The following is a 25,501-nucleotide window of genomic DNA, read 5'->3' as shown; positions in this document are numbered from 1 at the left end:
TATATTATAACAAAAAACACTGACGTAAAATGATTGTAATATATGTCGAAACTTGGACTAATAATTAAACTTCCCGATTTAATTTATGGAACAATAAATTCATTATTGTTTTAGAAAAGAGGTAAATCATTCTCAAGTCGATTCAAATTTGGTCTTCGTATGTAATATTGATCTTCGATTAAAAATATATAACTTTTTTTTTATATAAAAATATAATACTTTAAGTATTATCATAATCAAAAAGTTTAAGGTTTTAAATCTTATTTATTTTAATTATTCCTTTTTTCATGAAGCATTCAATTCCTTAAATCCAACAAACTCTTTTAAAGAAGAAAATTTGTGGACATTGAACTGAATTAATTTTATTTTTTCTTTAAGTGTCTCATGTAACGTCTCTCATTTACTGTATTGTATTAAATATATGATAAAACTAGTATTTTAAATTAGGACTTAAGTTTTAATATTAATATAATTTGCTTATTAAATTCACAATAGCTTCACAATGACTTGATCCAAGATGCACTTCTTTTTATATAAATACTTATAATACAAAATTTGCCGTTTTTTTTTACAGTTGTCTATATACACTTAATTTTTATAACATTAACATTTTTACAATGTGTTTCGTAAGTAATAGGACACAGAGCCATCTGATACTCCGTACATGATAATATTGGCATTTTGTTAATAATAAATTATTAATAATGATCAGAATATAAAGAATTTTAAAAATAATTTTACATTGTGAAATTTTCATTGTAAGTTAATGAAATATTTTAATCTACGAAGTATCAACTTGCTCTGTATTTAAAGACAAAGGGACTGCCATGCATCATAAGCGTCTTAAATTAGTAGTTACACAATACCTTTTGTATGTTGGATATGAAATATTGATATATTTTATGATATATCAAGCTATTCACGATATTTCATAATATTTTATCTGCTCTCCAAAAATAGGTAATTTTTCTATCAATATATTAATATACTATATTATATTGATAAAGTATTAATATTTCTAAATTACCAGTGCCAAAAAACAGCAAAAACATTTGTTTGTGAAGTAATTTGTCATTAATTTGTTTTATTATCAATTTATTTTATTAAAAAGGCATTCTCATCATGAGATTTGCAGCATTTCCTTTTATTTTATATAATTTAAAGTAGGTGATTGGTAGACACACAGTATTTATGCAAAAAATACTAATATTAGTATTAACTTCTTATTTTAGATCCACAAAAACGAACCAAATATATATTTAAGTTATTTATAAAATTGATTATAAAAAATCAGAAGGATAAACTGGAGAAGAATCAAATGATACTCACGCATTATCAGGGTATCTTCGATTACGTCGATCAATAAGTCCCGGGCCCAATCATGAGGTGGCGACTCTACTGAATTATTTACAGAATATTTCGATAGTGTCAACGTTTAAAAGTATACTGTCAAAATTTAATCCCATTCGGATTATTATTTACTGAGTTGCGGTGATTGAAATGTCGCCACTTTTGTTGATTTTTATAAATTAGTTATTTGATGAGAAAATACCATCCAAACTTAGTAATGGCTCAAAATGTGACCTTTGGATCCTGTTTTATCGATTACAATCATTAAACGATGGTTCGCTGAATTCAAACGCGCTCGTATTAACACCAATGATGGTGAGCGCTCTGGACAGACAAATGAGGCAGTTATTCCAGAAAACATTAAAAAGAACGCTGAAAATTATTATCGAAAATCACAAAGTAAAGTTGCAAGAGATAGTTGACACTCTAAAGTAACCAAAAGGTACCGCTTTTACTATTATACATTAACATTGGGGTATGAGAAAGCTTTTTATCTCACGCCAGAGCAAAAACAATAACAAATTGATGAGTCTTGGCATTGTTTGGATGTGTTTAATCGGAATAAGTTAGATTTTTTGTGTCATTATATCACAACAGATGAAACATGGATCCACCATTACCTCACTTCGGAGTCAAATGGGCCATTATCTAAGTGGAAAGCTCCTGGAGAAAGCCGATAAAGGCGAGCAAAAATGCAATAAACCGCCAGAAAGGTTATGGCCTCTGCATTTTAGGACTCTACTACATTGGTTTATTGGAGCGTTTCAAAATCGAGATCTCAAAAGAAAAGGCCTCATTTGTTGAAGAAAAAATATAATTTCATTAAGGTAATGCACTATGTCGATGAAAAAAAATTGCAAGAATGCATGAATTTAGCTTTGAAATGCTTCCGCATCCACCGTATAGCCCAGTTCTTGGTCCCAGCGACTTTCACCTTTTTTCCGATCTAAAAAACTGAAATGCGACGAGAGATGAGTATGTAATGTATGTCCAATGAGTAAGTAATCGCTAAGACCAAAGGCAAAGATAAACTGTTTTATAACGTTCAATTTTGCTAGGCTGTTAAGTATGTTTACAATAAAGGTACAATAAACTGATTGTAAGTCAGTCTATTCTTTATTTCTTTAGCCCTATGAGATTTCTTCAGTGATTTGTGACAACGACTTTTTCTTTAAAGAAATATTTAGAAAAGCAAAAGCAAAAGAAAAAAAGAAGTACGAGACGGAACAGCAAAATAACGCTGTATAAAGTATGAGAGCTAAAAAAAACCGAGCTCTCTGTACTAATTTGGGACATAATATGTTTCCTTCTATTACATTATTTTTGTTAAAAGTCTGCAATTAGCTAACCTTTACCCGTACGTTGTAAAGAAAATCTGTGTTTTTAAAGTGTTATTTTTCTAGGTTTTTGAGGATTTCTACTTCTAGCATATCTATTATCCGTTAATTATTCATTTCTATATGATTTACATTACTGCTTTTGTTTAAACTCATCTTTCCTTTTACCCAAATTATTTATGATATTAAATTTATCAGACAATTTTATTTTGATAAACATAATGAAGGGAGGTTATATATTATAGTAAAATATTTTGCTGTTTTTTAGCTTTTAGTAAACCCCGTTAATAAATGGAATGCGTTGTTTATATCAACTCTTAAATACAAATATTGGTAAGTATTATTAAATACTGTTGACGGAATGTTTTTTGCACAAAAATAATCTCTTGGGCTCGTATATTTCCGAAAATTATACAATTACTGTAATTAACATTTATGATAACAGAAAGGCAAAAAACTATTTGAGAGTTTACAGCACATTGCGTATAACGAACCAAGAAGCTGTAGTTTGATTTTATTTTGACCAGTAGATAAAATTTTACCATATTCACACCCTTGTCAAATGAAGACGAGGAAGTTTCTTTAATTTGCAATATATTCAAATTTGTCAAAATGTCTATATTTGACATTTAAACATAGTAAAATCTGAACTTTATTATTACCAAGATTATATTAACAAAACCTAAAAGATGGTATCTATAAATGAACCATACAAAAGATGTCACTGAACAACTACTGCTTTTTGGTTCCAGTATCGCAATAATGTTGTTTTTGTGCACATAATACTAAATTTTACATTTAGGAAAGTATCTGAACGTTATGGTTTACATTCGATACTCATTTAATAACAATTTCAAATAAGTTCAGTCTTATAAAGAAAATAGAATGTCAGGAAAAGATGTCAGTTGATATTGTAAACACCATCAATTTTAACATAAGTTCACCGTTAAATGCAAGTCAAATCATAGTTTGTTTATTATCTTTTTACCCATGTGTAACTTTAGACAGAACTCTAATGTAGAGCGCAGATATTGATGTTTATCCAAGTAACACTGTGAGTATAATCGCTAGAGTAATCAAATTCACACCAATTGCTACTAGTGCTGAGCGACATTCCATTACCACACCTTCGCTCACTAAATCTTTTATCCAAAGAACATTAAAAGATTCTTAACAGCACAGCAATGTTAATAAGTCCACCGCATGTCAGTGCTTCTTAGCGGTTTACATGGTCATATCGCTAAATCTACCGCTCTAAAACCTACAAAGTTGGAGGTAATAAAGATTATAACTGCTATATAGGGTATAAGCTTGGAGTCTGAAAGCACAATCCGTAAAAAAATTGAAGGCATTCGAAATGTGGTTATATAGGCGTATGTTTAAGATTCCTTGGACTGCGAAAGTCTCAAACGAAGAGGAGTTAAGACGAATTGAACATGTCAGAAAGCTTATGAACACAATTAAAATATGAAAAGCATCGTTTCTGGGCCTCATACTTCGAAACGTTAAATATTTTTTTCTACACGTCATCGAGCAAGGAAGAGTAGAGAAAAGAAAAGGAAAAAGAAGAAATCTTGGCTGAGGAATATTGGAAGATTGGACTAACCTCAGGGTGGAACAGATATTGTACGTTACAAGAGATAGGAAAGCGTTTAGAGAAGTGTTCGCCCAGCTTTGTTAGAAGACGTCACAAGAAGAAAAATAGTCTTCACAGAAAAATACTTTGCAAAGTTACTGCTTCGTTACTTCACAGTGATAGCAAGTGATAGTTTCCGTCGAAATAACAAGCCATTATCTTTAGTATGAAACACTCCTTTATAAAATTATATGATTCCGTTAGATACTATTATATGATTCATCCTAAAAACATTATCTTCTCAACTAATTTATCCAACAACAGACTGTGTATATACCTCTTAAATAAACATATTGTGGATGAGTTTGTTGACAATGGCGTTACCTCCAAATAAAAAGAGAAACTGTACTTGCCAGACGTCACATAGTCTCATTTGTGAGACTTGTTTTATCAAACGTTAAGATTAATAATTCCTCATAATACATTAAGTCGACGAATAAGTATCGGACGACCGCGCAAAGGTGGAGTGACAACCTTCCATAGAGGTATCAGTCTGTCCATGAACAAGCAGCATTGCTTATAAAGAGAAAAAAGAAGAAGAAGAAGACATTAAGTCGAGAATTACAAAACGTGGGTCCACATCTTGTATCTCATATAACTTTCTTAAGAATCAGAATTATTCTTCTAGAATATAGCCACATCTTGAGATTTATTTGTCAATTACATATACAACCAAAAAACTTGACCATTCCAGACTCAATATTCGTTATTCATGAAGATATTTTACACATTTATTGTGTATATCTCAAGACAAAAAACTGATATAAACCTAAGAAAACTGGTCACGTGACATATATATGCCCTTATTAATAAATCTTGGAATCAAAAACCTTAAAATCCACGACAACCAAAATCCAATTTATCATTAATCTTCATCACCACAATGCCCAATAATTTCCCAAATTTCACCAGTCTCTTTACCTATTACACGACCACTCTTAATACTTAAATCCAAAGTCGTCAGTGGACCCAAAACAAACTTCAAATGTTCTACCAGATCAGCACTCCAGAAAACAGGCTCCAGAAAGATACAAACTCCAATTGTAGATGTAGATACTCAATTCTATACAAAACCCACTGCAAACGTTCTTCTTCTGAACAAAGGCCAATTCAATTAACCTCCAAAACTAAACTTAGGTTTTTTAACACCGGTTTTTATCCTTTATATTAAATTTCATACAATTATGTCGTCTTCTGGATAGCGCGGTAGGTTTCTCAGTATTGGAGTACACATGAAATTTGCTGTTTTCCAGCACGTCATGTAAACTAATGTCATCTACAAAGTTGCCTTGTTTAGATTGTCAGAGTTGTTATATCGGCCAAACTTCACAATGGCTCAAACAGAGAATAAAAAAACACAAAAGTGACTGCACAAAAAAGAAAAATACGTGTGCGGCAGTTGACAGCACCACCATTTAAAAACTGGGCACCATTTTGACTAACCAAATGTCAAGGAAGGTAAGAAAATAGTTACAAAAAGATTGTTTTTACATCAATGAAATAATTTAAATTAATTTTACTTTATAAACAATAAAATACTTAATCTATCTTTTATATTGTATCATGTATAAAACTGACTACTAATGTTTGTTAAATATTTATGTACTTGTGTTTTTTTTATGTTTGCTTTTTTTTTAATCACTAATTATAATTATACACTTAAGCTGCGTTTACACGATGACAATTGGCGAGACAATTGTCAGAATACAACTGACTGGCATGAAATTATTGTCTTCGTCTAAATACTTCAGGCCAATTGCTTTGCCAACTGCCCTCACAATTGGTCCAAAATTCAGTTGTCTCCGGGAGTAGACTGAGGACAATGAGCTGCGCCCAGTGAGCTCCCCCAACACTCGAAATCTCAATTGTCGCGACAATTGGCGCCGTGTGAACTGTGTAGGCCAGTAGTGCTGTCTTGTTTTTTGCTAGTTCCCTCACCGGACACCACAGATGAGCAGTCGGCCATGTTTTAGCTGTCTACTGCCATGGCAATAGTTGGCTTCGTATAAACATCTTCTCGTTCAACTGGACTGGCCTCCGACAATCCGCAATCGCGTGATGACAATTGCCCAATGACAATTGTCTCGCCAATTGTCATCGTGTAAACGCGGCTTTAGTGGTTTTGTCTGTCAGTACTGTTTTGAACACGGAACTGTTTTAAAATACTTTTAATTCTGTTAGTTTAATATTTAATTTTATTGTTCGTTTTATTAATTTTATTTAAAATTATATCGTAGTTTCTTTTGATGAAGCTAACAAACAATTAGCGAAGTATAGAGACGTAAAGAAAAAATGAGTTTTATTTACAAATATACAACAGACCACATACCTGCTAATTTACTACAAATTTATTTGTTTATGTTTCGATCGGTAAGTATATACCAAAATAATCGACCTCATTTCTTCTATTTTGCTTTATACGACTGATGTATATAGAATATCAATACATGGACAATACAACAATAAGCACCATTCAATCTTGCCCACCGGCAATCAACATTTCAATAAGCACATCACATTCAGCTTTCTACTATACACTTACTGTGTATAACGTTAAATCTCTGTATTTTTAATATTCCACTGGTAAGTATAGACTATTTAAATCACAGATATTACAAAAATACTTGAACCAAGGAAAACATTTTATATGCTTTTTAGTGTTTTTATATCGGACTGCAATAAGAACTTAGAAAGTGGAGTATATAATTATAAATACTCACCTGAAATATGTTTTTAAACAAATTAATAAAAAATTTATATTCATAAACCACGGGGCAAAAGGTAGAGTATATATTAAGATTTTTACATTTTTATGAAACTGAAATAAAAATAAGCTATATTCATTTGGTTAAAAAGCGCAGTACAAAATTAATATTTAAACACAAAAGTGATACTCATTGAATAACTATACAGTAAAGCTGGACACTCACGTTCCGACTTGCGGTCCCACTTAGAAGGACTACTAGTTGGATATTCGTCTCCACTTACGCTCCGACTAGCGGTCCAACTTCAGTTCTAGTTTGTTTTTACGACGGTGTATATCGCTTAACCAAAAAATGTATCGAGTAAACACTACGCAAAATATAATTAGGAGGAGGAAAATGACAGCATTGTGCTTGTTATCCTTATCATTTGAAAAAAAGAAGAAAAAATGTTGGATGAAGAAATTATTTGTTGATCGTGTAAACTATTGTGACACGAAATTTCTCAATGTCATTGATGAGGATTATTACAAAAACTACCTCAGAATGGACAACTTCACTTTTTCGCTGTTGCTGGAAAAAGTTGGTCTACTCATTTCCAAAAAAGATACCGTCATGCGTGAATGTGTCAGTACTGAAGAACGCCTTGTAGCAACTTTACGCTTTCTGGCCACTGGAAGGTCATTTGAGGATCTGAAGTTCAGCTGTAAAATATCTTCACAACTATTGGGGAAGGTGATATCAGAAACTTGCAGGGCTACAATAATTTTTCGTGAAATTGAAAGTTATTTTCTATTATTTATTTGCGAACTAGGGATCTTTGCTCAGCGATGTCGGACAGACAGCACCAATTGAGATTTTTTTGGAGCTGATGTAAGCAAATTGTATACAGTGTAGAAATATCAGTTAAAAAGTGATCTTGTAGTAAATTTACTATTTTAATTGGGAATAAGCCACAATATGAGTTAGAAATTAAATGTATTTGACGTTTGGACTTCCACTTCGAAAATCGTTATCAAAATATTCCGAAGTTGAAGTCGAAACGTCAAATAAATTTAATTTTTAACTAATATTCAGGCTTATTTCCAATTAAAATAGTAAATTTGCATAAGATGCCACCAGAAAATACCTTCAAAACAATATAAAGAAACAGTTACTTCTAATTTCAGTACAACTATGATTTAATTTTCGTTGTTTGTTGATAATTCTTCTGTAGCCAATCCGGAGTGTTGGAAATTGTTCCTGTGTGAGAGTGTCATCATCTCCACTTAACCATCTAATCATTTTCATTCCTTCACGTTGAATTCGCTATTCTTTCTTTTTTTAATTGTCCAATATTCTGTGTGATACTGGAATTATCACATTTCCTCATGGTATTTGTGTAGTGTGTGTGGTGATCTTATTAGTCCCTATTTAGTCGTTTCTTGCTTCTTCAGGTATTTCTCTTTGTGTATTCTTTAAAAATAGAGCGGGAGGTTAGACAAGGAGACCAAATGTCATCTAAACTTTTTAATAAGGTGCTGGAACATGCTTTTAAGAATTTTGATTGATTGACGAAAGAGAATAAGAATAGATGGAGAATATCTAAACAAATTACGTTACGCCGATGATATAGTCATAATAGCTGCGGATCTAGGAATAGCAAGAGAGATGGTACAGGAACTTGTTGTGGCTACAGAAAATGTAGATTTAAATATAGAAATCTCGAAAACAAAGTAATGACAAATTTGGTATCCAATCAGAACATCGTATTATTAGACAAAAAAAGGGAACTCGTAGATAAATATACTAAAGAACTGAAGAGAAGAATCGGTCTTGGGTGGCCAGCACATGGAAAAATGAGAGAAATTTTAACAATGAGCTGCTTACATGTCTGAAAAGAAAAATATTTGATCAATGTGTCCTTCCAGCGTTGACATACCGAGCAGAAATACTTACTAACAAAAGTCTCGACTACCAACCTGAGTTACACCTAAAAGAATAGGGCGATCTATGTTAGCAATAACTCTGTAAGACAAAATAAAAAACCAAGACAACTAACTTCGTCGATAGGATAGTCAAACCGAAATGAATATGGACAGAACACGTGAGTAGCTAGAATGACAGATGGGCGATGGACAAAGAGGTTATTGAAATGGAGACCTAGTGAAGAAAAGAGAAGCATCGGTTGGCCACCTACACGATGTGCTGATGATTTAAGGCTAATGAAAAACTGTATAAAAGCGACGCAACACCAGATTTGTATTCCATTGGTAGTTGGATGATATCCTGCAAGGGAATAAGAGGAGATAAAGGAGAATGTTGGTTGTGAAGCGTTTTTATTTTGTTATGTGTTATTTGTTGACACCGTACCATTTGAGAATGATAAGGAAAATCGACTAAATCATTATTTAAAGCTTCTGTCAATAAAGTCACGATAGCGAATATGGTAGCCAATATGACATCCAACGATCAATAACGGTCTAAAAGAAGAAGAACATTTTTAAAATTGAAAATTGGACATGGTTGTAAAATCTCCTTTAGGATTTCTAATACTTTATCTATAATGTTATGAAAAAGAGTAACCTTTAACTGATCAAAGTTTTGCCCTATTGTCGAAACATAACAGTATTGGCTACTGTCGGAAGATTAGAAAAGTAGCAGAGTTTGATAAAGGTACCAGCCATTTTCGTTACATTGTGGGCGATGCTTGGTCGAAGTTGTATCACGTAGTTCTTGGAAATGTTGTCACAACATGGTGTATTAATATTACCTGACTAGAATTTTTTCCGTTAGTGGTGGGTTTTGATAGTTTTGAGCATCTCTTGAATTAATCTCTTAGTGATATCTTCAAATAGCAGGATCAAATCTGTGGTAATTTGGAGTGGTGATAATAGTTTAAAAATATTTGATTTGAATCTTTCTTTTACCTTATGGTGATCTGAGTTGGGAAATATAAAACGCTCTGACGTCTCGGTGGTTCAAACTGACAGTGCTCACATGCCATTGATAAGCTTTTCACTGTGTTCTTGATCTCGACCGAAATGAAGTTCTATTTTGTTTTAAGTAAAGGATTTGAAAATAAAAGACGAATATCTGATAAACTGTGTCGACAAATAAAGAGAAAACACATAAACAAACAGTTAATGGACCTAGAAATAAACTTAACAGAAGACAAAACCCGAAATGCATATAAATTTATCAAACAAGTAAAACAAGCATTGTTACGATGGATATTTACGATTAAACATGCATTAGGTAGAGAAGACAAGTATTCTTAAGATGTGGTAGCAGTCACAAAAAAAAATAAACAAAATATCTACAAAATCACAATTATCAGCAACCAAAAACATTTAAAAAATATGACGTTGACGTAAAAAACACAAATATAAATAATAAATTAATAAATCTAGCAAGCGATACTATACACAGAGATCCATAGGATTCAAGACTATCATTATTATAAATAATTAAAAAATGTTGTACATTTGTTAATAATATTTCTAAAAAAAATAAAATAATTGTTGATTCGACCGTTACTTGATGGAAATTCATTTTATATAACAATAATATTGGTGGAGATACGTAGACGACGTACTGGTATGTTTCACAGGAACTAACAGGCAACTCGACCAATTTTTATCGTATATTAATTCACTTCATAGTCTTATTGAATTTACAATAGAAACAGAACAAAGTCAATCCATAAATTTTTTAGATTTAAAAATTATCAGACTTAAAAACAAACCTGACTTCTCCATATTTCATAAACCTACCTATACTGACACGACTATACCCAATTCATCATCCCATCCCACACAACATAAACTAGCAGCCTGTCATAGTATGTTACATAGATTAACAGAAATTCCGATGTCAAAATACAACTTTGAGACAGAATGGATACAACGAACAAACAATTAATAAAATTTTAAATAAAAAACTACGCAAGAAAGCCCTGAAATTAGTATTTCCACCACCAGAAAAAAACGCAGTACCTTCTGCTCGATTACATATACAGGCAAAATATCAAGAAAAATAGCCAAACACATAAAAAGAAAGGAATAACACCAGCTTTTAGAACAAACAACAACTTGGGCAAATATATTAAAAACAACAAGAGCCAAAATAAAAAGCACTTACACAGTGGTGTATACAAACTTAAATGTGGCGACTGCTCAAAAACTTACATCGGTCAAAATGGTAGAAATTTTAATAAACGAATAGGACAACATAAAAGGGCTTTCAATAATAGAAAAACAGATTCTACATACGCACTTCCATTTCTAGATCATAATCATTTTTTTAATGACGAATTTCAAATTCTTCACATTTAAAATAAAGGCCTTAAGCTATCTTTGTTAGAATATATGGAAATTAACAAATTAAAAAACACAGATCTAATTCTGAATGACCAACTTGAGACAAACAGTTCTCCCCTCCTCAACCTATTTCATTAAAGACTATAAAGTGTAAAGGCATGCCAAAAATAGATCACTAATTAGCCGAAATAATTGAATTACGTGACAAATAACCAATAATAATAAGAGTACGCCCCTGAACAAATATGAGTTATATAACATTGACGTTCGAAACTTAATAAAACATTCATAAGAAAAGAAATCTGTAATTTTTATCCTCTACCTTTCTACCTCTAAATCGAATCAAATTGAAATGAAAAGTAGTTAAAAGTTAAAAAAAAATAATTAATAAATCATCTATTATAAATTCTATGGCAGCCCCATATAAAAAACATATTTCAAATATATCTAAAAAGCGGTTCATACAATATTTTGCAAATATACCAAATACAAGTTAAAAAACGTAAAAGTGACAATCTCAAAAATAGCCTTAAATGTACATTTATTTATTTGGTTCGACATAAACTATTCGTATTTAAACATCTGTGGCTTAAATCCATACTCCTCTATCGTCTCATCATAACTCGTACACTTCCCGACCATTAGTCCTTGACGATATTCTTTTACTTTGATTATCCCTACCTCGCTGTGGACTGCAGTACATGTTATAACCTGGTATAATGTGGACCCGCACATCTCCAGAAGGTCTAATTCCTTCCGGACGCTGCCTCCTAGAAAACGTTACTGTGGTTTTACAGCAACAGTATTGGAACAGGTTGATATAAGCTCCTCTAAAGTGTTGATTTGATATGCCGTAGAGTATACTATTCACACAGGATTTACTGATAGCAAACCATGCTAGATTGTAAAAAAGACTATTTGGTATTTTTCGTACCGTACTTAGGGCTAAGACTACTCCGAATGGAAGCCAAAATATTATAAAGACAACAAAACTGTATATGTTGGAATGCATCAGCATATTGTCCCAATTAAAAGTCATTGGGGCTTTAAAGCTTGGTCGAGATTTAAACCTAAAACATAAAACTTACTTTAAAAAATGCGTATATTTAATTAATATATAGCGATAAATGTACATGGTTGGGATAAAGTGTGAAACCAAGTGAATATATTTGAAACAAATTATAAAACTTTGCATTTAAGTACAATGACACATAACGCATCTTATGCCAATTTTTTTTACTACTCCATTTCAGGCTTCACCGGAAATACCCTTAACTTATTTAATTTAAATGTGACACCCTGTATATTTTTGCAGATTTTAAAAGAACTTGTTATTCCTAATTAATACACAATAAGTTTAAAAAAAATTGTTAAAACAAGAGATAAATCACTGTACAGCTAGAGAAAAGGTAATTTATTTTCTTAGACCTATGAGAATAACATTTTTTTATGTGTCCAGACCATAAAAGTCGCTGTGTTTTAATGAACGTTACGACATTTTGGTCATTAAAGAGACTCCACAATATTTTGCGGAGTATGTAACGCTCGAATATCCCCAGAAGTATTTCATCTTTCTGAGTTAGAGTCTATATTTCCGCCCCATATGTGAAAACATCGTCATTCTCGTTAATCGGATGAGTTTTTCTGGTATACCAAACTCATGCATTAATTGGTATAGTAATGTTCTCTTGACACTGTTGTATGCAACCTTGAAGTCGACGAATAGGTGATGGGTTTTATTGTTAAATTCTAATGTTTTCTCGAGGATCTGTATAATTGAATAAATCTGGTTAATTTTTTATTTTTCTGGAGTAAATCTGGCCTGCTATTTTCCAACTATGCCAACTGTGTAAACTTGTAGCCTATCGTAGAGAATATTTGCTAGTATTTTTCAAGCAGTTCTTAACAAGATTATACTTTTGTAGTTGTCACACTGAAGCTGATCGCCTTTTTTATGTAACGGGCATATCACACCTTGAGACCATTCACAGGGCATGGTCTCGTTTTGCCAGACAAGAAGTAAAAGTTTATACTGTGTTTGTAATAGGGCGTCGCCACCATTCTTGTAGAGTTCACTACATATTTGATCGGTTCTGGGTAATTTATTATTTTTAAGCTTTTTAATGGTTTGGGCAACCTCTTTAGTGGTAAGTTGCCTTTCGTTTGGGTTAAATAGATTACAATCATTTCGATCTGCTACGTTGTTATCTGCTACTTCCTTTCGGCCCTGACCGTGGCAATTACTAAGCCTATAATTCGGCACAGATATTTGTGATATGACTTATTTTATTTCAACATAATTCTAATAGAGGGCGGCTACAGTCCCTATATAAGATGATTTAATATGTATTTGAATCATTTGGAATGTAAACAGGTTTTGTTGGTCTACTTAAAGTAAATGCTGGTGATGTGATCCTTTTTCACTTAGTAAGTATTTGTTTTTTTGTTCTAATATTGCTATTGTGTTGAAAAAAACTTCACGTGTTTACTAACATTATGAAAAGTTCATTTAAGAATACATTGTAATTGTTTCTGCTTTTGCTACTATTTGGTATGGTCCTATAAAAAGCGTACGCAAATGCCACCAGTAGGTGTTATCGGTTACAATATGGATTAAATAGATTAGAATTTATGACAACATTTTAAACAATGAATTCTTTTCAGATAAGGTTCTTACAATTGTATTTTACGGGAAAGGGAAAACTGAAGTGGATGTGACCCTTGTCCAAGCAGAAGAAGCATTAGCTGCCCTGAATGATGACTGTTTTGATATAGAAGATGATAGTGATCCAGATTATGGAGAGGCTGATATGTCAACATCAGATGAGGATGAAGTAGCATTAGAAAAAGAAGAAATTCCTCAAAATACTAAAAAAAGTGGAAAAACAAAAAACTATCTCGAAGACTGGAAAATTTGTACCTCCAAATGGCCTTTTCGATCGATCAAGTGAAATTAATTTTAGTTATGATGAAAGGGACAGTTCAGAAGACCATTCACCATTTCATTATTGTTCGCGCTATTTTTCACCCTAAACATTCAAGGAGTTATTTGAAAAAAGAAATTCTGATTAGGTTTACAAGAATGGTAAAAGTCGCAGTACTGACGAAAATGAGATACACCGCCTGGTTGTTCTGCACATTGTTATGTTAATCATTAATTTTCCGAGGGTAAGACTTTATTGGGCTCCCCGTACACATTCCGTTTGATTAAAGATATCGGTATGTATCGAAACAGATTTAAAAGTTTACGCAATTATTTACATATCTAAGATGTCAACACCGTCAAGAATACCAATGATAAACTTTGGAAAGTGAGGAAAATAATGACCAGCTTTGAAAAACTTTGCGAAGAATTAATGCTTGAAGAAAATAACTGCATAGATGAGACAAATATTCCATTCAAGGGACAATTTTTTCTAAAACAGTATATTAGAGGCAAACCAAATCCTTGGGGCATAAAAGTCTTTAATTTTTGTGGTGAATCAGAAATAATATACCGATCGGTAGTTTATCAAAGCGAAATTACATTACCATTGTCTGTAGAAATGAACCACAATGCTACAACGTGTTCTGTATTTATCACAAAGATTGCCAGATAATTCGAGATATAAGCTCTACTTTGATAATTATTTCAATTCAATGAAATTACTCAAATTTTTCACACGAGAGGAATATTTGCTGCTGGAACTATTAGACAAAATCGCATGGGAAACTGTACACTCCGTTCCGAAAAAGAACTGAAACTATCAGGAAGAGGAAGTTAAGACTCGAAAATTACTTCCGATCCATATACTGTTGCAGTTAGATGGTTCGATAACAAGGTCGTAAATATGGCCTCAAATGTTATAAGCTTAGAGCCTACTGATACTGTTAAACGTTGGGATAAAAAAAAAACAAAAACATGTATAAGTTGAACGTCCAGCAGTAATTAAACTTTACAATCAAAGTATGGGCGGCGTGGATAAAAATGATTTTCTTGTATCACTTTATAGAACGTTTATTAGAAGTAAGAAGTGAACTTAATTTGGGTAATTTTATGTGAGAGTGTGCAACTCATGGTTGGAGTATCGTCTTGACAATCAAAATAAACCTAAAAATAAGAAAATAGATTTATTGGAATTCACGTATTATGTTGCAGAAGCTTTAGCTTTCTCTAACTGAGAACACCGAAAATAGGTCGTCCTTTAAATGAGTCACCTGGAAGTTCTCCTAGAGATTCCCCTGGAAGTTCTCCCAGAGATTCCCCTGGAAGTTCCCCTTTTACGTTTGCGAAAGATGAACCTTCCAAATGAATGAAACAGCAAAAACCTGTCAGCGAAGTGAGATGATAAAATTTCTCACTGGCCAATTGGTACAAAAAGTTGCGGACAGCGTTGCGGTTTTGAAGGATGCAGCGGAAGATCACGCACGATGTGTAAAAAGTGTAAGTTCTTTCTGTGCTTGTCAAAAGACAGAAATTGTTTCAAAAGCTATCATGCAAGACGTCAATAAAACATAATATATTTTTATACATGCTTTTTCTGTAATAAAATATTATATATAATTTTATGTTTATTTATGCCTTAATAACCTCTTGGTAACAGTTGCCACCATTCTGTAAAATGAAAAGTGTGGGGTCAAAAATTTTATAAAAAATATTGTCAGTATTATTTAGGTGTCCCATTAAAGAAAATATCAACAAAAAAATTTTACCTTTGAAAAAAAAAAAAATCAGTGTGTCAGAGTGTCCTATCGACAAAAATCAAAATGCGTTTTAAAGGTAAAAAGAGTAGCTTATATATGCATTTTTTTTACATATTTACGTTTTGTCGCAAATTAAGTCAGTTTCTATAAAGGTGTTAAATAAACTTTTAGCGATTTTTACTATTTTTTACGATTCTAATGAGAATAATTTAGCAATCTTCTAAGATCTCTACTGCAGGATTATAGGGAAGCCACAGTAATATACACGGACGCATCAAAAACAACAGAAGGGGCTGGATGCGCATACATTTTACCTGCTACAAACGTAGAATTCAAATATAAACTACAATATGAATTTTCAATCTTTTCAGCGGAATCAATAGCTATACTTGAAGCTCTAAAATATGTTAAAAACACCTGCAATAGACATATTTTAATTCTGTCAGATTGCCTCTCAGTTTTGCAGAGCATAAAAAACATTGAATTGCCCTCAACATTTAGCAACCCCTACATATTTGAAATAAAAGATCAATTGTATCATTTATCATCGACTGGAGTCAACATAAATTCATTTGGGTCAAAGCACATATTGGTCTTAAACATAATGAATATGTAGATCATTTAGCTAAAATGAGTGTAACAACTGGCTCTACGTTGAAATATATGCTTAATACATCAGATGTTACCACGATTTTCAAAAAAAATCAGAGATGGAAAGAGCAATGGAAACATTACTGTTCTACAAACCATAAAAGGTATACCTCTTTACAACCGATTATACCTCAAACAACCTGGTTTCAGAATTTCAAAGCTCCTCGTAAATATATTACTACTATAAATCGAATACGCTTTGGACATGCATGCTACCCATGCCATTTATTTAAAATAAAAGTCACCGATGATGATAGTTGCAAACATTGCGGTAAGCTAGGTGACCTCGATCACATCTTCTTTGAATATCCTAAATTTATTCAGCATTCAAACTCCCTGTATACAAAATTAACTAAATGCAATACATACGCTCCATATAACATACAGTCCTTGTTAGCCATAGGTTTTGTAACAATATATAATTTAATTATAGAATTTTTGTCAGACACATGCATAGCTTTATAAATCTGGTACTCGTTCATGAAAACTTTCATGACCGTGTATAGGGTTAGACTTGTACCCTCTGTTTATCCTATATGTAACAATACCTTATCCGTCGTCCAGTATTGTTTGTCTGTTAAAATAAATGTCTTGACGGGCCCCTAGACGAGAAGCGAGTGTCCTTGTATTTTCCTTCGACGTGTTCTTCTATTAATTATTCGTCTATTTCGTTTTAGGGATATCGCTGTGTATTTGTCTGAGAGAAATAATCTGTACTTATGTGTATATACCTTCTTAAGGAATATATTATAACCTTTTGAGACTGGCTGAATGACGAAAGTCTATGACACAAAAAAAAGAGAATAAATATAGGTGTCACTTCCATTGACCAGTCACTATAAAATTTTCAGTATTAGATGCCAATCTTCAAAACATCTAGCTTGAAATTTTGGTTTTGAGTTTTGGCAACTAATGTGAGGCATTTGAAATATGCCTAAAAAACGCTAAATTTAAACTTTCACATCACAAACGATCTAAAACATTGAATACTGCTTCTTTTTCATTACGCAAGTATGTTTTCGAAACGGCACAACTTCAGCTACAAATTGCAGCTAATACCGTTTTTGTGGAAGTATTTCTCGTGTCGTGCGATTATTTGTGATGTGAATGTTTAAATTAGCGTGTTTTTGAGAATATTGCAAATGTCTCACCTTTGTTGCCAAAACTTAAAATCGAAATTTTAGGCTATGTGTTTTAAAGATTGGACTTTAATAATAAAAATTCCGTAGTGACTGGTAAATGAAAATGACAAATTTTATTGATCTAACGAGAATCGTAAAAAATGGTAAAAATCGCTAAACGTTTATTTATTTAACACCTTTATAGAAAATGATTTTATTTACGATTACGATTTTATTTATTTTAAAATTTATACTAAAATCTGCAACTTTCACCTTTAAAACGCATTTTGATTTTTGTTGATAAAACAATCTGATCAAAAGATATCGAATTTTACCATCGAGTTGATACAAGTTTTATTTAAAATTGATTTCGCGCACGTACCTTACATTAGAGAATGATTCGTTCTACACAAAAAGTGCTAATAAATATTTTTGTTTAAAATTATCTAACTACCATTTTTATTTGAAATATTTTTTTCTACGGCAAACAGATTCTTGGTAAATCGATTTTTTCTGTTTTCCCCTTCCTACTTTTGGTTTTAGGGAGAAGCCTTGGGGTAAAAATGTTTTTTAAAGGTCCAAAAATTGACATTCTCGGCAAAATTTAGCTTGTTCGTATAATTTTTGAATGTCAAATCTCTGACACCTGGACATATACTATTTTAAATAATATGATCTACTTACTTTCTTACTTGATATCCTGCTCGGATATACGAAACCAACGTTATCAGTACGGGAAGAAATACCATTATTACGCTAATTGTAGCTTGATAAGGAATTAGTCCAGGATATTTCCTTCTACAGTAATCGAAGGACACATCTTTGACAAACTGTATTCCAGAAATAGCCGCACATAATGTCCAGAAGAAGACTAGGATGGCTGTAATCTTTCCTCTGGTCAATTTTTCGTACGAGTTGTTTGAAAAACATAGCCGATAGTAGTTTTCAGTTGCAATTGCAGCTAGTGATAGGACGGTGACCAAGAAGCATAGAGTAGCTAGGAACCATTGAAATCGGCACACCGACAAATTGTCTGGAAGTCCAGCTAAAATTACCACTGCAGATGCTGGCACCACCAGTCCGGATACAAGTAGATCGGCTAAGGCTACGTTGACAATAAAGGTGTTACCTAAAAAAAGTATTGAACATAGTACGTGCTAAAAAAGATAATAAATTTTTCTAGATGGAAATATGACAAATTACTGATATACTAGTATTTATAGCAAAATTTTTTTTAGTAATAACTTTTATTTTATGATTATTAATTTTTACATAGTCATCAAAATACTACTACAGGAAATACCGAAATTACACAGGCTGTTGTGAGGAGAAATTATAAAACAACTTCCGAGGAGAAATTAACAAAAAAAGCAGAACTGCTGCCTCTTCTAAAGGGCTTAGCGGTAATTACAAGGCGGTAGTCATGTTCAAAGAATATCCAGACAAATCTGTGTCTGGGAATAACGTTGGGCAGTACAAGTTGTCTTTGCTAAACTTCTCGATGAGGCTCCCATCGCTCTTTGTTACTAAGGAAACTGACTTGTGGACGGATACTATGGGTTGATATGTGCTGACTGGAAGATCTTTAAGACTATAAAAGACTTTTTGAAAAGTGGAAGGTCGTTAAGGTCGTTAACTAAAAATGAGGAAATTGAACGCAAAATGGGTTGATTACATGTGAGTTCACAAAAAAAGAGCTCAAAAGGTTTTAATGGAAGCCCTACTACCTTTTTCTAGGAGCCTAGCATTATCTCGATGGAACGGAAATCTATGCAGGTGAAACAAATTACAAAAGAGTCTATTGGATAAATAAACTATAAAAATTTAAAATCACACAGATCAGTTTGCAGTACAAAAAAATAGCTTTGGCACTACTATGCCTAAAATAGCTGAGGAGAACATTGATATGGTACTTATTTAAAAACCGTATATAAATGGTAAGATATGATAGGGAATGGGAATAAATTTTGGGAATATCGGAAACTAAAATAATAACTTAGGGAGACATGACAGCTGCTGCAAGATAATTATTGCGTCTTTATATCTTCCTATTGATTCTAAAGAACAACTTTCAGGGATGAACTTCTGGAATATATCAAGTTGACTCCAACACACACCACAATATAATATATTGAGGGGCAGCGGAGATATAAACAATAGAGGTAAGTTGATTTTTAATTAGCTTTGTACTTCTTCTTCTTGTAGTGCCTATCCGTTTCCGATATTGGAGACCATCATGGCAATCTGTATTTTGCAAAATGCGGCTCTGAAAAGATTTGGGGTTGTTGTTTTAAACCACGTACGTAGATTTTTCAGCCAGGAAATCCTTCGCCTTCCTGGTCTTCGTTTTCTTCTACTTTTCCTTAAAGAATTAATTGCAGCAACCCATATCTTTCTCTGTTCCCCATGATGTGACCAAGGTATTTAATATTGGCTGTTTTTATTGTGGTTAACAACTCTTTTTCTTTTTGCATTCTTAATAAAACGTTCTGGTTAGTAACTTGGTCGGTATAGGATATCTTAAGGACTCTACGATAAAGCCACATTTCTAAAACCTTAATTTTCTTGCACGTAGCATCTGTGAGAGTCCACGACTCAACTCCGTACAACAGTATAGGAAAGATATAACATCGTAGTAACGTGATTTTTATGACGTTCGTACCTAGGTAGGTGTATGTTTTTACTTTTTCTATTGGTTGACCATTCACACGGATTTTTTTAATTTACTGTTCCTTCTTAGAGATCATCATACATTTTGTTATCTTAATGTTTAGTGAAAGTCCGTGGATTAGCGAATACCACCGTGTCATCTGCGTATCTGATGTTATTGATACATTCTCCGTTAATTCGAATTCCAGTTTCAACATTATACTAATAAACTTAATTTGCTTAACAAGAGTAATAAGCCCATCTTCAGGACATCAAGAGCAAAATCACTAATTTTCCGAAGCGTATGTTCTATGGGGATTGGGGATATGATATTCAACTGGCATGTCTGACTATCGGATTATGCATCCACATGCTTCGAAATAAACTAAGTCAAACAGGAACCAAGGTTTTATAGAAACCCTAAGGTGACCGATTGGGAATTCTTTAGGCGGAATCTTAAATACTACAAGCCCACGGGACATTTTTCAGGGGTTATTTGACCCAATATAAATCACATTTAAATCAATATTACAATATTTAATAACAATTTTAGATACTATGCCGTCAATTTTTATCAGTACAGGTGACAACACTGTTAGGTTAAACTTCACACTCAAAAGGGGGATATTTTTGTCAAACATATCTGTACGGCATTTATAACTTAGAAGAAGAAGTAGAAATAATGACCTGCGACCTAATGTCGTACAAAAATATTGGTACCAGTAGCAGACGGGTTTTGATTTTCGGAAAATTTTGACCCTATTTTGTTAATTTGATACAGTACGGCATTCATACACATAGTTTCGCATCGTTATTTACATTACTTTTTTGCAGTGCAAGCTTTTGCATTTTGCAGATGCATTTTGAGGCATTTACAATGTGGTGCTACCGTCGTATTTTGAGGGTCTCATATATACAGCACACAAGTAACATAACTATTCTCCAGAGGCTAAGAAAAGACAAAAAAATTGTTAACACCATAAAAAACAGAAAAGTTAATTATAATAACAATTTATGGAGGTGTTGAAAGCAAAAGTTTTCAGTTTTTTATTACTTGATATATTACTCTGCTACATTAAGGTACACCTATACCCTGGACAAATATCTCAACGAATAAAAGTGCACAGCGCCTTTCCAATCTCACGCCTAAGTTCCCTTCACGAAGCATGAAACTACCGAGGCGCACATGACCACATCTCCCACTAATGCAGATTTGTGTAACTTTCAAACAAGGTTGGGGTACTCGACATGTAAGTAAGATTAATTTAATTATTTCATTGGATTATTTATTCAATTAAAATGATTTAACAGTAAAAAATTGCACACATATACACATACATACACATAATATTGGCATAATTGCGATATATTTTGTACCATACAGCACCCTAATACGAGTTATTGCGATATCAGCATTTAGTTTACCATGTACCGTTGAAGGGGTGTTTGGAGTGTGTTATAGAGGTAGTACCTTTTATCGGAACGACCACATCGAGCGTCATAGACGGGACATGTTTCTTGATAACTGGTCCTCATAAGACACCTAACTCTCACTTATGGCTCCACGTGCCTCACCCTGGGCAACTGCATTGGTCTGCAGGCTAAACTAAGTGAGGGTAGCCAGATATGGCGAAAAACCACCGAGCGATTGCCGGTATAAGCAATCCCCCACCTACTGGCCAACGGCTTCGGGCGGACGAGCTGGTTAATGGAGGGGCACCCCTTTGTCCTGAGATCGAGAAATCGGTCTCAAAGGCGGATGAACCAGACACATGGTCAACGACATAGGGCTACAGAAGGCCACGGGAAACCACTGTAGTAAAGGCTCACAAGAGCATCCCTAGTACAATCATCATGGCTAGCAAAAACCAAATGAGTAACCTTACTGATCATGGGCCGCGGAAACCAAGATCCGGCAGGGGAAGTAAATCACAAGTTAGCCACAGGGCTTCCCAGGTCGTAAGCCAGCGAAATCTCTGTGATGTAAATAATGGAATACTTTTAAAAAATATTACAAGAGGAAATATGAGAATTGCAACATGGAACGTACAAAGCTTACTACAATCAGGTAAAGTAAATAATACTGCGATAGAAATGGAAAGATTAAATATCGAAATTCTGGGAATAAGCGGTGTACAATGGCCAGGGTCTGGAAAACAACGAACTAGAAACAGAGCTATATATTATAGTGGATATTCTGATAGAACAAACCGATATGATGTGGCCATAATGGTAAGCAAGAAAATAGATAAATCACTATTTGGTTTCACCCTGCTTTCGAATCGCATTATAATGCTACAAATTAATACCAATATGGGAAAAATGAATGTAATTCAAGTATATGCACCAACAGCTGACAAGGAGAAACAAGAAATAGAAGATTTCTACGAGCAATTGGAAACAATAATGAAAACAACAAAAAAACGTGAAGTTCTGATACTAATGGGTGACTTCAATGCCAAAGTGGGTAGAGGAAGTGTGGAGAGTTGTGTTGGAATGTATGGATTGGGAGAGCGAAGTGAGCGTGGTGAAAGACTCATTCAGATGTGCCAAACAGAAGAACTGATGTGACGAACTAAGTTATGAATACAATGTTTAAATTACCAAATCGCCGGCTCTACACGTGGAAAGCTCCTGGAGACAACAAAGATAGAATTATAAGAAATCGGATAGATTACATCTTGATAAGGAACAGGTACAAGAACTCTATTACAGTAGTGAAGACTTACCCTGGAGCAGATGTAAACTCGGACCACAACCCAGTAGTAGCAAATATGAATGTAAGATTGAGAAAACCATTAATGAAAGGATCTAGACCACAAATATACATTGATAAACTAAGAGAACCAAATACATACCAAGAAACTCGAAATAAAATAAATCAGAGTTTTCAAGAAATAAAACAACAAAAAAAGAACACTACAGACATTGAAACAAAATAGAAGAATATAAAGAACACAATAGAGACTGTGGGACGGAAAACATTAACATTTACAAAAGCTGCCAAACAAGAATGGATGATACAAGAAATTCTCGAAAAGATGGACGAAAGAAGAATACATAAAAACAAAAATTAAATTAAATATCAAGAAATTAATAAACAAATAAAACAGAAAATAAAATAAGCTAAGGAAACATGGATGTCCATTAAATGTGAAGAAATTGAGGAATGTGAGGCAAGGTATGACACTTTCAACACCCATAAGTAGGTTAAAGAAATGATTTCAGGAAATCATAACAAACCAATCGGGATATTAACAAATGCAGATGGTACCACTTTAACTAAAATGCAAGACAAATTACGTAGATGGAAAGAATACATTGAACACCTATTTTATGACCAAAAAGTAGAACAATTAGAAGTTGACGGAGAAATCACGGGACCAGAAATAATGAAAGAGGAAGTTATTTATGCCATAAAACACACAAAAGGTAGAAAAGCTCCAGGACCCGATAATATACCAACTGAACTATTGAAGATAATTGATGAAGATAATATTGATGTCTTGGTAGACCTTTTTAACTCCATATACAAGACGGGACACATACCCACAGAATGGCTTCTCTCAACTTTTGTAACGATTCCAAAAATCACAAATGCTAAAGATTGCAATGACTATCGGACAATTGCATTAATGAGCCACACATTGAAAACCTTCCTTAAAATCATACATAACAGAATCCACATGAAATTAGAACAAGAAATAAGTGATTCACAGATATGGGTTTTAGAAAGGGTCTAGGAACTAGAGAAGCATTATTCGGAGTCAATGTTCTGACACAACGATGCCTGGATATGAATCAGGACATATATGCTTGCTTCATAGACTTTAAAAAAGCTTTTGACAGAGTTCAACATGAAAAGCTTTTAAGTATTCTTAAGACTAAAAACATAGATAGTAGAGATCTACAAATTATATCGAATCTGTATCAAAATCAGAAAGCAAGAATAAGGGTCAAAGGAGAACTGACAGAGGACGTAAGTATACTTAGAGGAGTTCGACAAGGTTGCATACTTTCACCACTCTTATTCAACGTCTACAGTGAAGTAATATTTCAAGAAGCTTTATTGGAAATTGTGGAAGGTATTTTGGTCAACGGAAATAGCAATAATAATATTAGATATGCGGACGATACGGTCATATTTGCAAGTGACATGGAAGATCTACAGTACATAATACAACATGTATACAATGCATGTGAAAGGTACGGACTGCAAATGAATCTCAAGAAAACGAAATCAATGATATTCTCAAAAAAACACAAAATTTAGATAACCTGATCATCATTCATACAACGATCGAAAGAGTAACAACATATAAATATTTAGGAACGTAGCTAACTGAAGATGGAGATCAAACAAAAGAAATCAGATCTAGAATAGAAATGGCAAGAAACACGTTCATAAAATTGAAAAACTTACTTTTCAACCGTAACCTTAATCTAGAGATCCGCAGAAGAATGCTACGTTGTTACGTTTTTTCTACTTTACTACACGGCATGGAAGCGTGGACAATAAAACAGTCTGAAATCAAAAAATTAAACTCCTTTGAGATGTGGTGCTACAGCAGAATCCACGGAATATCGTGGACTGAAAAAGTAACTAATATAGAGGTGTTACAAAGAATGAAGAAAGAATGTGAAGTCATAAAAACTGTTAAAATTAGAAAGATTCAATATCTGGGTCATATAATGAGGGGCGAGAAGTACATATTACTTAGATTAATTATGCAAGGGAAGATACAAGGGAAGAGAAACCTAGGACGACGAAAAATATCTTGGCTAAGAAATTTGAGAGAGTGGTAAAATAGCGATGATTATTTCTAACCTCCGATAGGAGAAGGAACCTGAAGAAGAAGTACCGTTGAACTGACGATGCATAGAAAATTGTAGTATGAAACCGGTCGTCGGTAGTAGAATAAATTGATTGTGAGTAAGTCTTATTCTTATTTCTCTTATATATATACATCGGTTTAGAACGTCTTTCGACGTTGTCCGATACCTAAACACCATCTCTTCCTATCTTCGCAGTCGTTTGTTGTTAAATTTCTTTCGCTCATGGACTTGTTTA

At 33.2% G+C, this 25,501-nt stretch overlaps 1 protein-coding gene across 1 annotated transcript in view; it reads right to left on the bottom strand.

Annotated features, from left to right (window-relative positions):
- Positions 1-11,793: 11,793 nt before the first annotated feature.
- The window catches only part of LOC140448413 (melatonin receptor type 1A-like), a 245,660-nt gene continuing 231,952 nt past the window's right edge, over positions 11,794-25,501 (bottom strand). Inside the window, exons 3-4 of the mRNA XM_072541496.1 lie at positions 18,466-18,910; positions 11,794-12,396 (exon numbers count right to left, since the gene is read on the bottom strand). Of these exons, the coding sequence (XP_072397597.1) occupies positions 11,943-12,396; positions 18,466-18,910 (899 nt within the window). The 3' untranslated portion in view covers positions 11,794-11,942. The remainder of the gene's footprint in view (positions 12,397-18,465; positions 18,911-25,501) is intronic.

The sequence above is a fragment of the Diabrotica undecimpunctata genome, chromosome 8 (assembly GCF_040954645.1).
Source record: "Diabrotica undecimpunctata isolate CICGRU chromosome 8, icDiaUnde3, whole genome shotgun sequence".
NCBI classification, from domain to species: domain Eukaryota; kingdom Metazoa; phylum Arthropoda; class Insecta; order Coleoptera; family Chrysomelidae; genus Diabrotica; species Diabrotica undecimpunctata.
Note: the sequence above shows the minus strand (reverse complement) of the source record. Positions and strands in the feature narration are given on the sequence as shown.